General features: G+C 37.1%; 1 protein-coding gene across 1 annotated transcript in view; it reads right to left on the reverse strand.

Annotated features, from left to right (window-relative positions):
• The window catches only part of KDM5A (lysine demethylase 5A), a 95,929-nt gene that overhangs the window by 34,386 nt on the left and 44,410 nt on the right, over positions 1 to 17,133 (reverse strand). The window contains exons 11-17 of the mRNA XM_032254393.1: positions 14,911 to 15,092; positions 14,158 to 14,320; positions 12,636 to 12,755; positions 9,302 to 9,496; positions 2,305 to 2,486; positions 1,788 to 1,912; positions 1,062 to 1,212 (exon numbers count right to left, since the gene is read on the reverse strand). Of these exons, the coding sequence (XP_032110284.1) occupies positions 1,062 to 1,212; positions 1,788 to 1,912; positions 2,305 to 2,486; positions 9,302 to 9,496; positions 12,636 to 12,755; positions 14,158 to 14,320; positions 14,911 to 15,092 (1,118 nt within the window). The remainder of the gene's footprint in view (positions 1 to 1,061; positions 1,213 to 1,787; positions 1,913 to 2,304; positions 2,487 to 9,301; positions 9,497 to 12,635; positions 12,756 to 14,157; positions 14,321 to 14,910; positions 15,093 to 17,133) is intronic.

Here is a 17,133-nt window from a genome sequence, read left to right on the forward strand (position 1 = left end):
CTGATAAAACTGAATCCTGTATCTCAAGGTGAAAATGTGAAACAAGAGCCTTTAACCTGCCTTAGTTAACAATGAACCCTCTGAAAGTGTTTCAAAATTTTGTGTGTGTATGATTTTTCTAATAGGGATCTTAAAATTTTACTAGGTTTTCCAAGTGGGGACACTGACCCAGTGACAAGGGCCGCTGATCAATGTCTCTAAGAAAAGTTCTCTAACAAAATGGTAGATTAAAAATCTACAAAGTAATTTAAAAACCCAATGTAAACTGCTATAGACAAGCCATTCAGACAAAAAAAACTGTGTTGGAATCACTACAACAAATTTAAACAGAAAATTTAATACTTATGAATTACATTATATCAAGGGTGAATACTTCTATGCTCCTTAACAACCTCCTCAGCATCCATCAAGGTTACCCTTTGCTGCCACCTGCCTTCAGCCTATAGTTTCAATTTATTTATTTATAAATATTTATTGCACAACTATGTGTCAGGCATTGTTCTAAGAAAAAGAAATATGGCAATGAAAAAAAAATTCCCTGATACTCTAATATTGTGTACATTCTAGTGGGGTTAGAAAAGGATGAAAAGAGAAGACAGATAATAAATAAAATAAGTAGATTAGTATATCAGAAGGTGATAAAGCTAGGAGAAAAACAAAGCATGAAAGAAGGGTAAGAGGACTGAAAGTTTATAAAGGCTTGTCAGAAAAGCCCCCTCCAACAAAGTGACATTTGAAAACGAAGGCTTCAAAGAGGTAAGGGAACAAACAAGCCACCCGGATATGAAGGGAAGATAACAAGCAGAGTAAAGAGAGAGGGTGCAGTCCTGAGCAAAAATGGGCCTGCTATGTATGAAGAACAGCGAGAAAGAACACTGCAGGCTGGAGCAAGAAAGAAGGGAGAATAGTAGGAGATAAAACTGGAGCATTACCGGGGATTCAAGAGACATGGCCATAAGAGGTCAAAGATAATGTTAGGCTTCACAGGCCAAATAAAACTTTGGCTTTTACTCTGAAAGAAACAAGAAAACACTGGATAATTAAACTCTTCTTAGGTTTACCTGTGTTTCTGCTTTTTGCTCAGAAGCAGCTGAGCCACAGAAGCACAGGTCTCAGCTTCTTTCACAGCATCCCTGAGTTTTCGAAAGAGATCATTCTCTGGGTATTTCCTATCCTCAGCATCTTCCAGCATTACTCGCAATTCAATCAAATCTGTAAAAATAAATAAAAAGCCATATACTATGACCATAAACACAAAAAGCCATTCTAAAATCTTTAGCAATCTCGCTCAAGTGAGTCACCAACCTACTAGAAACATGATAATTAGTAAAAACAAACCACTGTGAAAAATCTCACCAACACAATAAAAGCTAACGACCAAGTGCCCATTTATAGTCCCTATAAACAGTTTCTCTCAGAAACTGTCTAAAAAAGAAAATAAATTTCTCTTTCCAAAGAAGTCTTCGTTATTAGTCTCACTGATAATAGTGGGTTCCCACCATATATTATAAATTTACTGCAAGTTAGATGTCTGTCCCATTTTAATGTCAGCTTTTTTATTTAAAAGAAGATTCTCAAATAGAAAATTAAGTCTATATTCAACAACCCCGTTAGTCTCAAATCTCAAAGGAAGCCTAGGATTTTTCTTTTACGGACCCCGTTAGTCTCAAATCTCAAAGGAAGCCTAGGATTTTTCTTTTATGGAGGGAAAAAACATAAAACTAAACAAGGCCTCATTTAAAGTGACAACCATTTCAGTATATGCATGCAAAAGAAGAAAATTTAACCTTTTTTGTGGTTGAAGTTAGCAGACAATGCTTCTGTAACGCGACTGACCCAAGTGTCATAGGACTGTGCCCTGACTTTTACACCATACAGCAGAGAAGGGAGGTCTTCTAATGGGTAGCGATATCTACAAAAAACAAAAACAAAAAAAAAAAACAAACACACAGAATAAAAACCTCAAAAACCAACAATAACTTGAAAATAAAGTTTTAAGTATAATCAGCTTAAGGAAAATACAATAGCCAAGGGAATGGGATCTTAGTTCACATAAAGAGAAAATCAAAGCAGCCCACAGCTTTTAATGCAGGGAGACAAGGAACATGTGAAATCAACTGATAAACTAATTTCAGTTGCCAAGTTTAGGGCCAACTTTAAAGGACTGGTCTTCAAGCCTAGAAGTAGACAGAGAAGTTGGGAAGTCCAGAGAAGAGGAAGGGAATAAGTAAAAACAACATTAAGACTTGGTATAAAAAAAAAAAAAAAAAGGTAACGGAAGTTTTACAAGATACTTTTGGATACCTAAGACATTTCTTCTGCATGGGGCAGGGGCACAGATCAGTTGGATGGTAGAGACATACAAGCCGCTCAGGATTACAGGAACATGTGAGAGCAGAGAGAAAACATGTGGTTCTGCATGCTGAACACTGTCGCTCATCATCAGGAACAAGTTCAAACACTTCTTCTTCTGACATCAGGACACCCTGAAATATAATTTATTTCACTAGATCAAGTCTTTCTAGTCTTCAAAGCATAAAAAAAACTTAAGTTACTACATTTTTTTCTACAGACAAATATCTGACTTAAGGTATAAACATGAAAGGTACAATGGCACAAAATCAAAACATTTCCTAAAAGTAATCATTACTAAATTGTATTTAATGGGCAAGATTAAAGTTTGGTATCTACGGATGAACATTTGAGTGACAAAAACTATAATGAAATGTGGGCTGGGTGCCGTGGCTCATGGCTATAATCCCAGTATTTCAGGAGGCCGAGGTGGAAGGATTGCTTAAAGCCAGAGATTTGAGACCAGCCAGGGCAACAAAGTGAGACTCCATCCCTACAAAAAAAGTTTTAAACATTAGCCAGGCATGGTGGTTCATGCCTGTAGTCCCAGTTACTCAGGAGGCTAAAGAGGAAAGACTTGAGGCCAGGCTGCAGTGAGCTACGACAGTATCGCTACACTCCAAGCCCAGGTGACACTGCAAGATCTTGTCTCTAAAAAAAAGAAACGTGATTACCACAAAAGTCAGGATGGTTTTTTGAGAAGAGGGAAGAAAATTGTAATTAGAAGGCATTTTTGGGGTGGCTGGCTGCACTCCAAAAGTTCCTCCCAATTACATCCTTGAGCAAAGTAAATTAGTAATCTATGATCTGAAAGTGTACACTGACATACACAAACATATGTAAGGACAATGAACTATAAAGTAAATTGTACAAATCAAAATATAACATCAGCATGACATCAAAAAGAAAGTTAAGACAAATTCAGTATGACAGTTTAAGAATGTAAGAGCAGGCCAAGTGTGGTGGCTCACGCCTGTAATCCTAACACTTTGGAAAACCAAGGTGGGCAGGCCACCTGAGATCAGGAGTTTGAGATTAGCCTGGCCAACGTGGCAAAACCCTGTCTCTACTAAAAATACAAAAATTAGCCAGGTGTGGTGGTGCCCATCTATAGTCCCAGCTACTCAGGGGGCTGAGGCAGGAGAATGGCTTGAGCCCGGGAGGCAAAGGTTGCAGTGAGCTGAGATCATGCCACCGCATTCCAGCCTGAGTGACAGAGCAAAACTCTGTCTCAAAAAAAAAGAAGGTAAGAGCATATGAAGTACATTTTACCCATTTTACCCATCACCTCCATTTATTATATAACTTTAGTTTCTGCTTACTTGATTGAGCAAGTTACTTGTAAACCCAATTCTGTAATAAGAGCAAACTCTCTTCATTTAAACAAGGTAGGAACCTCATAATTTATTCACTGGCAGACACAATTCTTTCATCATACATTGTTTTTCATATCAGTTTAATCTAGATGTCTGCTGGCCATATTCTCATATCTTTCCATTTTCTCATACTGACATTTAATATTTTCTTTAAAAATTATTTCAACGTAAAAATAGTATCAAAATGCATTGCACGTATTTCTTAGTTTACAAGAATTTACTCAGCTTCAGAACAACTAGCAATGCTGTTCTGAAGGGAAATGCTAATGTGGTCCCTGAGAAAGTTCTGGCTGCTTCAAGAAATTTTACACAATTTCCCAAAGTGTACTCCAAGGATCACAGATCCTAAAAGATACTCTGGAAAAAATAAATTTCTTTGTTCCAGGTGTAATGGCTCACACCTGTAATCTGAGCACTTTGGGAAACTGAGGTGGGAGGACTGCTTGGGCCAACAAGTTCAAGACCAGCCTGGAAGGCAGTCTCTACCAAAAAAAAAAAAAAAAATTAGGGGAAAATTTTTTTTTTTTGAAACTGCTATGGATTATATCCCTCCCACTTTACAGATTAACAATGAGGACAAGCATATTAAAGAATCAGAAGTTTTGCAGTAAAGATCCCATTTATCTTTCTTTTTCTTGGCCTATATGTTTTTTATTAATTTTTACCATTAATTTTCCTATACCTTTCAAGTAATTTTAAAATCCTGAAAACTGGAAAAGTATATATTTCACATTATTTTGGGTCCCCTTATTTTTTGTACCCAAAGTAGAATTCATCATTCTTTTACTTTTCTAGTCTTAAATGAAACTAACATCAATATTTTAAATACATCCATTTATCTTAGCCTGCCATTTTCTAAACTTTTCTAGACACAAAATGATTTTTTCTTATAATACCTTCTAAAATATTACAAAGCTTATATTCCTGAGAATATACTTTAGAAAATCATAAATAAGCAGGGAATGGAGAGAAGAAAAAAGCCAGAAATACAAATTAAAAGGTTGAGGCTAAGTGTGGTAGCTCACACCTATAATCCCAGCACTTTGGGAGGCCAAGGTGGATGAATCACTTAAGGCCAGGAGTTCGAGACAAGCTTGCAGTGATCTCAGCCAACAGAGTGAAACCCTGTATCTACTAAAAACACAAAAAATTAGCTGGGAGTAGCAGCACGCACCTGTAGTCCCAGCTACTTGGGAGGCTAAGGCAGGAGAATCACTCGAATCCAGGAAGCAGAGGTTGTAGTAAGCTAAGACTGCGCCACTACACTCCAGCCTAGGTAGCAGAGCAAAACTCAATCCCAAAAAAGCAAAAACCAAAAAAGGCTATTTGAAATAAGCCAGGTGAGAAAATTAAGGAATAGAACGGGATGGTGTAGCAGTAAGGAAAAAAGGGGACAAGGGAGAGTGATGAGAGACGGTGCCAAAGAAAAACTTAAAACTCGGTAACAGGCCTGGTGTGGTGGCTCACACCTGTAATCCCACCACTCTAGGAGGCTGAGGTAGGTGGATCACCTGAGGTCAGGAGTTCAAGATCAGCCTGGTCAACATGATTAAACCTTGTCTCTACTAAAAACACAAAAATTAGCCAAGTGTGGTGGCACACGCTTGTAACCCTAACTAATCAGGAGGTTGACGCAGAATTGCTTGAACCTGAGAGAGACTGCAGTGAGCCACGATCACGCCACTGCACTGCAACTTGGGCAACAGAGTGAGACTCTGTCTCAAATAAATAAATAAACAAATAAATAAGTAAAACAAAAAAATAGGTAACGGATAACTATGAAGGAAATGAGGCTACGATCGTGTCACTGCACTCCAGGTTGGGTGACAGAGTGAGACTGTCTCAAATAAGTAAATAAATAGTATAAAAAAACTAAGTAACAGGTAACTATGAAGGAAATGAGGACAGGTGTGATAGCTCACACCTATAATCCCAGCACTTTGGGAGGCCGAGGCGGGCAGATCACTTGAGGCCAGAAGTTCAAGACTAGCCTGGCCAACATGGTGAAACCCTGTCTCTACTAAAAATACAAAAATTAGCTGGGCAAGGTGGTGTATGCCTGTAATCCCAGCTACTCAGGAAGCTAAGGCGGGAGAATTGCTTGAACTCAGGAGGCAGAGGTTGCAGTGAGCTAAGATCACGCCACTGCACTCCAGCCTGGGCGGCAGAGGGAGACTCCGGCCCCCGACAAAAAAAGGAAACAGATAAGTCAAGATCACACTAAGTTTTTACATGATGGTCTGTAAAAACTGTGCTAACTTAGATGAGGCAATTAGGAAAGAAAAGTGGTTTGTGAAAGGTGGAAAGGAAAGAGATTTTCTATTTCAGATGCTGAAACTGAAATGATAAAAATCTAAATAGAAGTGTGCAATACACATGTTAGAAACACAGATTACAAATGAGTGACTGGATACAGCCTCTTTCAAAGAGACAATAATTCCTGCGTATTCATATAATAGGAGGAAACTTTAAGTAGAACTGAAACCACAAGGTAAAAGCTGAAAGACTTAAGACTCTAAGAATAGATGAGAATTCCTAGATAAATAGAACAAAATAACAACAATAAACAGTGAAAAGCTGAACTCTGCACACATTGTTGGGGAGGTAAGGAGAATGAACTGGAAATGATGTGCAAATATAATCAAAGAGACTGAAAAAACAGTAAAGCAAATGTTAGGGAAAGAAACCAAAGCAGCAACATACAATGCAGTAAGGAGGTCATGGGGATGGAAGACACGGAAAGAAACCAATGAATTTGGCAATAAAATGTGTCACTGGTGAACTCTGAGACTTTCAAAAGTATGATGGAAACAGAATGACAACGATGATGAAGGGAGAAAGAGGGCATCAGAGTGCTGATCATGGGAAAACCATTGAAGATTTTCAGTAAAAGATAAAATGAGAACTTTTCTTAAAATAGAAAAGACAAGTCCATAGCACAAAGAGAGGGCAAGGATAAGTAACTGAACAAGGGCACAGACAGAAGGTAAGTTATTTGATCAAGGCATCACAAAAAAACATGGTAGAGGATCAGGAAATGTGGCATTCAAATTATCGAAGGGCAAGGAAAATAATACCTCATTCAGATTAAATCTGAAATAATGAGGACTTATCACAAAACCATATTTCATGAGTCTCCACCAATGTACTTAAAATTTCAAAATTCCAAAGAAAGACTCTAAGCAATGAGAAAAGGAATTCCATTTTAAATAAACATATAATCAATATAAGACTTTTAAGAATACAAGTATAGGCCAGGCACAGTGGCTCATGCCTGTAATCCCAACACTGTGGAAGGCCAAGGCAGGAGGATCACTTGAGGTCAAGAGCTTGAGACCATCCTGGCCAACATGGTGAAACCCCATCTCTACTAAAAATACAAAATTAGCCAGGCAACGTGGCACATGCCTGTAATCCCAACTACTTGGGAGGCTGAGGCAGGGGAATCGCTTGAACCTGGGAGGTAGAGGTTGCAATGAGCCAAGATCATGCCATTGCGCTCTAGTCTGAGCAACAGAGTAAGACTCCATCTCAAAAACAAACAAAACAAACAAAAAAAGAATACAAGTATAAAGTGGGAATATTAAATAATAAAATACCACTATAACCTTATTAGAATGTCTAAAGTTGAAAAGACTAACTATACCAAGCGTGGGTGAGGATGTAAGGCAACTGGAACTCTCTTATACACTACTGGTGCAAATGTTAAATGGTACAACCATTTTGGAATACAGTTTCATAGTTTTTTAGAAAATATTAAACATATAAATATTATATGATCCAACCATTCCACTCCTAGTATTTACTCAAGATAAATGAAAGCATATGTTCATGCAAAAAGCTGTACACAAATGTCCAGAGAAATTTAATTTCTAACAGCCAAAAAATGTAAACAATCCAAATGTCCATCCACAAGTGAAAGGATAAACAAATTGTAGTATATCTATTCAAAGGAAAACTAGTGAGCAATAAAAAGGAATAAAGTATTAGTACATGCAGGCTGGGTGCAGTGGCTCACGCCTGTAATCCCAGCACTTTGGGAGGCCGAGGCAGGTGGATCACTTCAGGTCAGGAGTTCAAGACAAGACAAGCCAATGTGGTAAAACCCCGTCTCTTCTAAAAATACAAAAATCAGCTGGGCATAGTAGCACATTCCTGTAATTCCAGCTACTTGGGAGGCTGAGGCAGGAGAATCGCTTGAACCCAGGAGGCAGAGGTTGCAATGAGCCGAGTTTGTGCCACTGCATTCCAGCCTGGGTGACAGAATAAGACTCCGTCTCAAAAAAAAAAAAAAAAAAAAAGTATTAGTACATGCAACAATATGGATGAGTCTCAAATTATGCTGACTGAAAGAAATTAGACCGCAAAAGTATAAGCTGCATCATTCGATCTGAATAAAATTCTCCAAAAAATAAGCAAAGAAAGAATAGTGGTTTCCTGGGGATTCAGGGCAAGAGAAGAAGGTGGCACAGGGTGGCTAGGCATGGTGGCTCATGGCTGTAATCCCTACGCTTTGGGAGGCCAAGGCAGAAGGACCACTGGAAGCCAGGAGTTTGAGACCAGCCTAGGTAACAAAGCAAGGTTCCATCTCTACAAAAAATTAAAAAAATTAGACGGACATGGTAACACGCACCTGCAGCCCCAACTACTCCAGAGGCTGAGGTGAGAAGATAGATTGAGACCAGGAGTTTGAGGCTGCAGTGAGCTATGATTGTGCCACTGCACTCCAGCCTGGGCGACAGAGAGAGAACCCATCTTTCATAAAGGTGGTACAGAGCAAGAAGGAAGGACCACATACAGGCATAAAAAAACGTTTTGGGGTGACATAGTCATTATCTTGATTGTACCAGCGGTTTCATGGGTATATACACAGTCAAAACTTATCAAATTGTATACTTTAAACACATGTAGTTTATTACAGGTCAATTATGCTTCAACAAAGCTATCTTAAAAACAGAGAATGTCAGGCAGAGAGGGAGGAGGGACATGATACAAAAACAGGAGGAAGCATGGTGTAAACCTAATGAAGCTAGCTAGTTATGTAGGAAATATTAGAGGGAACAGCCCAAGGTGATGCTGAAGATATACATTTTCTCATATATTTCCCAGTTCAATGTAATGATGCTTAGTTCATTCTAAGCATTCAAAATCCCAACTCTTGGTTATTCCATCCTTCCTATTCTTCAAATTACTTAAAGGGGAGGGAAAAAGATTATTTCAAACTGACAGTCTGTAATTGCCAGAAACGTAACTTATTCAATACAAAGCTCAGAGGAAAAAACAATTTAAATTTTCTTGTTTAAACAACACTGTATGTAGAAAATTTAAAAGGTAAATATGTACCTAAGAAATTCTGATAGGACTTCAGTTTTAAAAACCTAGAGATGATAAAATTCCTAAAACCTTTTAATTTGAAGAAACCAATATGGCAATTATAAAAATACAAAATCTTCTCCAAATAAGTGATTTTTATGTTCAACTCCTAGGAGATCAGAGGAAAATTCTAACTATAGGTTTGTTTAGTATATCACATAAGTGGTATCAAACATAGAAAATGTGCTCAGTAAACTCACCATCTGCACAACAGACTCTCTTAATCGTGTTTCTTCTTCAGTCATGACAGTCAATTCTTTGCAGACCATGGCAGCCAGCCCCACATCTAAGCATTCTGGATCTGCTGCCATCTTGAAAATAAGTTCCTCGTGTGAAAAGACACAATGGCGCCTTAGGCGACGGTAATGATTTACACATTGACGTCCAATGGGCAACTGAAAATGAGATTTCCAAATTAAATATCTCGCTTATAACCAAATCCAGCAACAGAACCACTATTTGCCCTCCAGATCCTCCCTTTTATTAGAAAGAAGGCAGAACAACAAATCCATTTAAATATAAGAGGTAATATTATATTAATTGTAAATATTAATCCTGTATGACCCAGCCAGAATTTCAAAGGTTTTCCTACAGAAAATTCCCATAATCTGAGATGCTAAATTTCTGGCCTAAACTGCTAATTTTCTATTTATGGTACCTCAAGAAGAAGGAGTTCTTTGGTATATAAATGAGGCAGCAAACTCTTTTAGAGAAGTTTAACATGAGCCTGCCCTTACAAGGAAAAGAAAAATATTGTAAAAATAAATAATTAAATAAGTTCAAGCCAAAGAGTGTTAAGCAGAAGTATTCAGCACTCAAATTTCCACAGAACAAAAAGAACGGAAGTTATTAGAAGAAAAAGAAAAAGATAAGGAGAGGAAAGAGGAAGAAAGTAATAAGTAATCCATACTGGCTGACTTTTAATTTTTTTGCAAAAATCAAAACAAAAGATGATTCAGATTTTAGCATCTAGAAATTATTTTAAATAACAAGCCTGATAGAAAGGTAATTCAAAGAAGTAAAATTATAAAATTATATACTTTATTTTCCTAACAATGAAATGACAAAATGATCACTTTTCGTAAATGAACAGATACAGCCTTTAAAATAAATTTTGAAAATTTCCATAATTATCAAGCTACAGGCCAAATTATGACAACAGCAATGCTCTACACTTAGATACAGACTCCAACTTCAACTTCTTTCCTATGCTCAGGCACAATAACTTAGATAGCTAAAGGAGTTTTGTTTGGATTTGTAATATAAAGGAGAAAAAATAAGAAAATGGGTCTTTAAGAACTGTAGAATTCATCTATAGTTTGAGAAAGGCAGAAAGCAATCAGAGGAATCACAGAAAATATAAGGCTATCTCTGCATTATGCAGTGTTTCCATACTCTTCAAAGAAAAAACTTTCTCAAGGAAAAAGTATACCTATATATAAAATAATACATAATACATATTGAACTTATGATTCACAATAATTTTGTCTATTAACACATAACTCTTTCATATCTTAAATATGTACTCTTTAAACATTTCTCACATAGCCTCAATAGAGAAACAAGTAGAAGAAAAAAATCATACTTTGGGATTTACAGTTCTTAATTATAGTAATATGTGAGGAAGCCACATAAAACAGAACTGATTACCCACTGTAACTTATAAAAATTAGTCCCATTAATTTATTCCAGAGATAAAACTGCTGTAACTTATAATTTATATTATACCCTTCTAAAGAGTCTCAAGGGCTTCCACACATATCCTCTAACTTGCCTGAGGTTATTAAATGAATCTATTAGTATCCTTACATACCAGCTAAAAAACTTAGGCCCAGTGAAATTTTAAAAGCTGCCCAAGGTCAAACATCAGTAATAGTAAGAATGGGAACAGCAGAAACTATCTCCACCTCCTATCTAAATCCTCCCATTTTCTACCCTACACCTAGCCAATTAAGATGTAAATCACAAACAGTCAATAAATGTTGGCTGAATTTTTAGAAACAGAGCTCAAGCCCAAGGCAAAAATCCTAAGCCTGGTCTTGCTCTTGCTAAATTATGCTGTTTCCAAAGCCTAATAAGAAAAAAGTTCAAAATTACTTTATCAAGTAAGACTATTGGCGGGAGACTATTCATTGTATCATTTTACTCATTAGCAAAGGAAACAAAAACAATCTCTATATGGTTAATCGTGGAATTTAATAAATTACAGTGCCTACAGAAAACATAAGATCCAATATTATTAAACAATTTCCCCAAAATGTTAACAGAAGCAACAAAAACAGCACCAATACAAGAAAATAGTCAGTGAGTATCATAAATATACTGTATAATCTTCTCCCATGCAACTTAACCGGCCACTAAATATTTTTTGATTATCTACTTCATACAAAAGCAAAATAGCAATTACCTAGCATTATCATTTACATACAAGTATACAGTGCAGAGATCTCAATATTACACTCTTTTAAAATTAAAAAAGGAACAGAAAAAACATAAAATGGCAAGACTAGTAGTCACCTATCAGAAAAAAACAATGAAGGAATATTATAAAAAACCACAGAGCTACGTATCTGAAAATACGGTAAAATTAATACTTGAAATTATCTCTATAAGTGTGGTCAACTTAGTCCCAAAAATATTCAAAGGCTAGAAAAATTATAGGTTGGTGCAAAAAAAAAAAAAAAAAAAAAATCATAGGTTTCACAAAGGTGGTACAGAGCAAGAATGAAGGACCACATAAGGGCATAAAAAAACTTTTGAACTTTTGCACCAACCTGTATCTTCAATGGCAAAAGCCACTATTACTTTTGCACCAACCTGTATCTCACCTTAGAAAAGAAGGATTCAGAAAGAATCAATGGACCATTTACAAATTCAAATCATCTCTCTCCTCTGAGCACCTGACCAGAAGGGAGACAAAGTAAAGAAAAGAAGGAAAGCAAAGGAGAGAAGGAAAGGAAGGAAAGAAGGAAATGGGGGAAAGGAAAGTATGGAAATGAAGGAAGCAAGATCAAACAATGAGGAAAATAATAAATGGCTAAGAAGAGCTATAAAATCTTGGCCAGGGGTGGTGGCTCACGCCTGTAATCCCAGCACTTTGGGAGGCCAAGGCAGGTGGATCACCTGAGGTCAGGAGTTCGAGACCAGCCTGGCCAACATGATGAAACCCTGTATCTATTATAAATACAAAAATTAGCCGGATGTGGTGGCAGACACTTGTAATAACAGCTTCTCAGGAGGCTGAGGCAGGAGAATTGCTTGAACCTGGGGGGCAGAGGTTGAAGTGAGCTAAGATCGCGCCATTGCACTCCAGCCTGGGCGACAAGAGAGAAACTCTGCCTCAAAAAAAAAAAAAAAAAAAACTGTGATGGAACTCTACTTCCTAGCTTTCTAAACTACAACAGCCACGCCAGTCTCCACTGAAATACTGATGAGCCCTACCCTGAGCCCAGCTAAGCAAATATGGCGACTAAGCTGCATTATATTTATAGGGCGGTTAGTAGACGTACAACAGCCACTTGCTATAGAACAGACCCAGTCAGCAGTACAGAAGTTCACAGCTTCAGCAAAGTTGTAGCCCTGGTTAAATCCAGAGTGATAGGCACGAGGAAATGTCACAACAAACTCTCCAGCACACTGATTGGTCCTGTACACCTAAAGGCAAATTGGGAACAGGGATACAAAATAAATAATAAAAAGTAAAAACAAAGAAAGAGGAAGACAGATTTTATTAGTCAATTTCAGATGCATTTTCTAAAACTGAAAACAATAAAGCATTAACTTACACATATCAGAAAATGGTATCAGAAGTAGCCAGAATTCTACCTTCTTAAAATAATCACTGATAAATAGATGACAATTCACAACAAGAATTAGCAGCCAAAAGAAATGCTCAAAGAAAAAACATTACTCTCAATGAGCTACAAATTTCCTAAACTGATACAATTTTTACAATTAAGAGAAGTTATTTTATTCTTGTATCATAAATAGTGGCAAAGAATAGAATTTCTTACAACTTTTGGGTAATTTTTGGGAAACTAACTAAATTGATTAACTCACATAGCATGAGACATCCCCAATGAGATGTCCCGAAAATCCGTTTTCCTGAATCTCACTTTATTTTACAATAATACTGTATGTCTCTTGAAAAGTCTCAGATTCTGGTATAAATTTATTCTTTAAAAACAAAGTAACATAAATGTTAATCTTTCTCTTTAAGGTTATAATGAATATATGATTACAGTAAACTTTATTAAATTTATAACTTTATCAGGTATTAGCTTGAATTTGAGAAACATCTTCAAAATTAGGTTGAAAAGTGCAAAAGGTATTTGCAGTATATTTTTATTTCATTATCTCATGTATTAAAAGCTAAGAAATCTTTATATGAGAAAATTAGGATAAGCATTAGTTATTAGAGCCACTACTTAAAATACCTCTGCTTTCGTACATAGGGATAACAAAGAATATGAGATTTTTGTTCAAAGTAGGATATAATATTTACTGAAAACAGAAGGTTATGTGAATAGGTAGCTGTACATAAAGTATGATTCATACTTCAGTACTTCCCTTCTTAATTAGATAAAAGTTGTTCCCTTCAGAGGGTAAATTCTAATTTGGCTAGAAGATGATATGACTCATTTCTAGTTACAAAACAAAACATATGTTGTGATTCTATCTAATCAAAAGCTAAAGTAACTTTAAATTAAAAATACTGGCTGGGTGCAGTGGTTCACACCTGTAATCCCAACACTTTGGGAGGGTGAGGTGGGGGGACTGCTTGAGCTCAGGAGTTCAAGACCAGCCTGGGTGACACAGTAAGACCTCATCTCTATAAATACAACAAATTAGCCGGGCATGGTGGTGTGCTCCTGTAGTCCCAGCTACTCAATTAGGTTGAGGCAGGAGAACTGCTTGAGCCGAGCAGGTTGAGGCTGCAATGAGCAATCATCACGCCACTGCACTGCAGCCTGGGCAACAGAGCAAGATCCTGTCTCAAAAAAAAAAAAAAAAAAGAAAGAAAGAAAGCATTAAAGGAAGACACCAAAAGACTCACAGGCACACCATGCTCCATTAGCACATTGGGGTTCATGATGGTGACTAACTGATGCAGAAGATCAGGCTGGGATTCAAATAGCTCAGGGGCCAGTTCTCTCATCACCTCCTCCAGTTGTTCTGCAGCATGAGATGGCACACCATACCATGTCTTTGGCTCCCCCCTAGCAAAAGAAATAATTGTTTAGCTAGCCAGAATATGGTACCAATGAGGATAGGGTATCTGATTCAAATTCACCAAATTATAATTAACTTTTCTTATTCCCTGGTCAGATTATACACCCTGAATTCTAGCAACCATCTCACAAACCTGTGCTGTTATTCACAATAGGAGGTAAGTAAATATTGTATGTATAGGTAGATACAAACTTATCACTACAATTAGAAAAGCAACTCAGCACATGAACTCTTTAAGGTGGATCAGTGAAAACACCTTCAAACAGGAAAGACACTATATGAAAAGTAAGCACTGTCCCAAAGGATGCTGACAAATGACCTTGATTCACAGGTCCATGTGAATAATGGACATTTCAATTATCCCAACAAGAATGGAAGTAAGTCTATGCTCTCCAGAATACCTCTAAATAGCTTCACTGAGTTCAATTTTACTACCCAAAGAAACAGGCCAAGGCTAGAAAATATTGAAACCTTGAATATACTTCTGTCTATAAGCCTTAAAGATCAAAAACTTGGCATCATTAATCCACTAGACTTTAGTAGAGTTCATGCACGCTGTACTGAAGACTGTGCATACCAGTGCAAGTAGTTGATGGAATAACTCCAGTGATCTTCAATGTGCCAGCAAAAAGAAGAGAAACACATTCCCACATAAAGCCATGGCACTTTCATACCAGAGATGTCCACATTAATATGTGCAAGAACAGACTGTTCCAGGACAGGCATGTTATTCAAATTCCAACCAGAAAGGGCATATTCCTGTAAGATTGAAAAAAGCTGTAAATGAAAGATCAGAAATGAAAAGTGCCCAATAGAAACATCAAGGGAGTCTTCCCAGAAAAGTAAAAAATTTTATAATATTTATAATAATCTAGTGCATATAATCTGTGCTCTTTGTTCTCCACTACATGTAACTCATATAACTAAATATTTAATCCTACCTTCTGTCTAGGTTTTATTTAGATTTCCCTTTATTTCAGATACCTCTGTTTACTCCAAAGCACATGAGCAATTCTTGTTATTCTCCAGCCTATCAGGAAAATAGTATGAGACCCAATTTTTTTTTATTATACTTTAAGTTTTGGGGTACATGAGCAGAATGTGCAGGTTTATTGCACCCATGAACCCGTCATCTACATTAGGTATGAGACCCATCTTAACACAACACTATTATTTCTACTTTATTCCCCATAGCATAATTTCCCAAAATGTTTATTACTATATTGATAGAATGGTGCTAGATACTGACAAAACATAGTAAAACACATAATCCTGAATTTGTGATAACAATGAAGACTGACATGATGCAGAAAGTCACAGCCATCACTCCTAACCATTATACAAATACACCTAGAAATATAGGATAAACTCTAACAATAACCAGAAAAACTTCACAGCTGAACTCAAAAGAAAAGGGAATTCCCAGTTTCTGGAAACAGAGCAGAAGTAAAGCCAGAATGAAAAAGGAAGCTGTTGCAAGACGTTTCACAGGGGCTTCTAACTGGATATAGCCACTGGAGAATGACTTTTAAACATCCATCCCTGAAGCCATATAAGGTTGTCACTTAAAGTGCTTATCAACCTTATGGAGAGCAGTTTTCAAAATGAAATCTAGAGGACCCACTAAGTGAAACTATTTTCACAATAATTCTAAGATGTTATTTGCCTTTTCACTTACATTCTTGGAGTATAGTGTCAGTTTTCTAGAGGAAAGATGATATGTGCTATCATGACAGACTGAATGGAGAAGCAGATATGAGAATCTGCCATTAAAAAGTTGATAATTGAACCTGGATGTCAGAAACTGTAGGGGTGGAGTAGCTTCATTATTGTGTTTACTGTTCAGAAGTTTCTATAATACATGTTTAAGAAAAAAACACCTCAAGGTAAGAAGTTAATGAGCCAATGACAAAGCTAAAGAGACTTTGTGAACTAGAAGACAGATTTAAGGAAATTATCTATAATGCAGCACAGAAATATATAAACTATCAAACTATAATTAAGAGTCACAGAGAGGGTGGCCAGGCAAGGCGGCTTATGCCTGTAATCCCAGCACTTTGGGAGGCAAAGGTGGGTGGATCACCTGAGCTCAAGAGTTTGAGACCAGCCTGGCCAATATAACGAAACCCCAACTCTACAAAAAATACAAAAATTAGCAAGGCGTGATGGCGTGCGCCTGCGGTTCCAGCTACTCAGGAGGCTGAAGTGGAAGGATCCCCTGAGCCGGGGAGGTCGAGGCTGTGAGCCGAGATCACACCGCTGCACTCCAACCTGACAGAGTGAGAACCTCTCAAAAAAAAAAAAAAAAAAGTCACAGAGGATAGAATAACAAAGTCCAATTACAGGTTTAGCTTAGAATTCCAATAAGAAGTAACAAAGAGATCTATTCCTAAAATTCAACAGGCTAACAAAAAAAGGAAATAAAAGAATATCAACAGGTAATACTCAGTATGTTTTTTGATTAGTCAGCTGGTTGGCTGAAAAAATACTGAATTTTATTGAAGAGACAAGATCTACAAACAAAAAGTTACAACACTAGGAGACCAAGGCAGGTGGATCACTTGAGGTCAGGAGTTTGAAACCAGACTGGCCAACACAGTGAACCTCATCTCTAGTAAAAACATAAAAATCAGCTGAGCATGGTGGCGCGTGCCTGTGGTCCCGGCTACTCAGGAGGCTAAGGCAAAATTCCTTGAACCCAGGAGGGAGAGGTTGCAGTGAGTTGAGATTGCGTCACTGCACTCCACCCTCGGCAACAGAGTGAGACTTCAGATCAAAAAAAAAAAAAAAAAAAAAAAAA

Source organism: Sapajus apella, unplaced genomic scaffold, assembly GCF_009761245.1.
Source record: "Sapajus apella isolate SASKATOON/1434 unplaced genomic scaffold, GSC_monkey_1.0 scaffold86, whole genome shotgun sequence".
In the NCBI taxonomy this organism is placed as follows: Eukaryota; Metazoa; Chordata; class Mammalia; order Primates; family Cebidae; genus Sapajus; species Sapajus apella.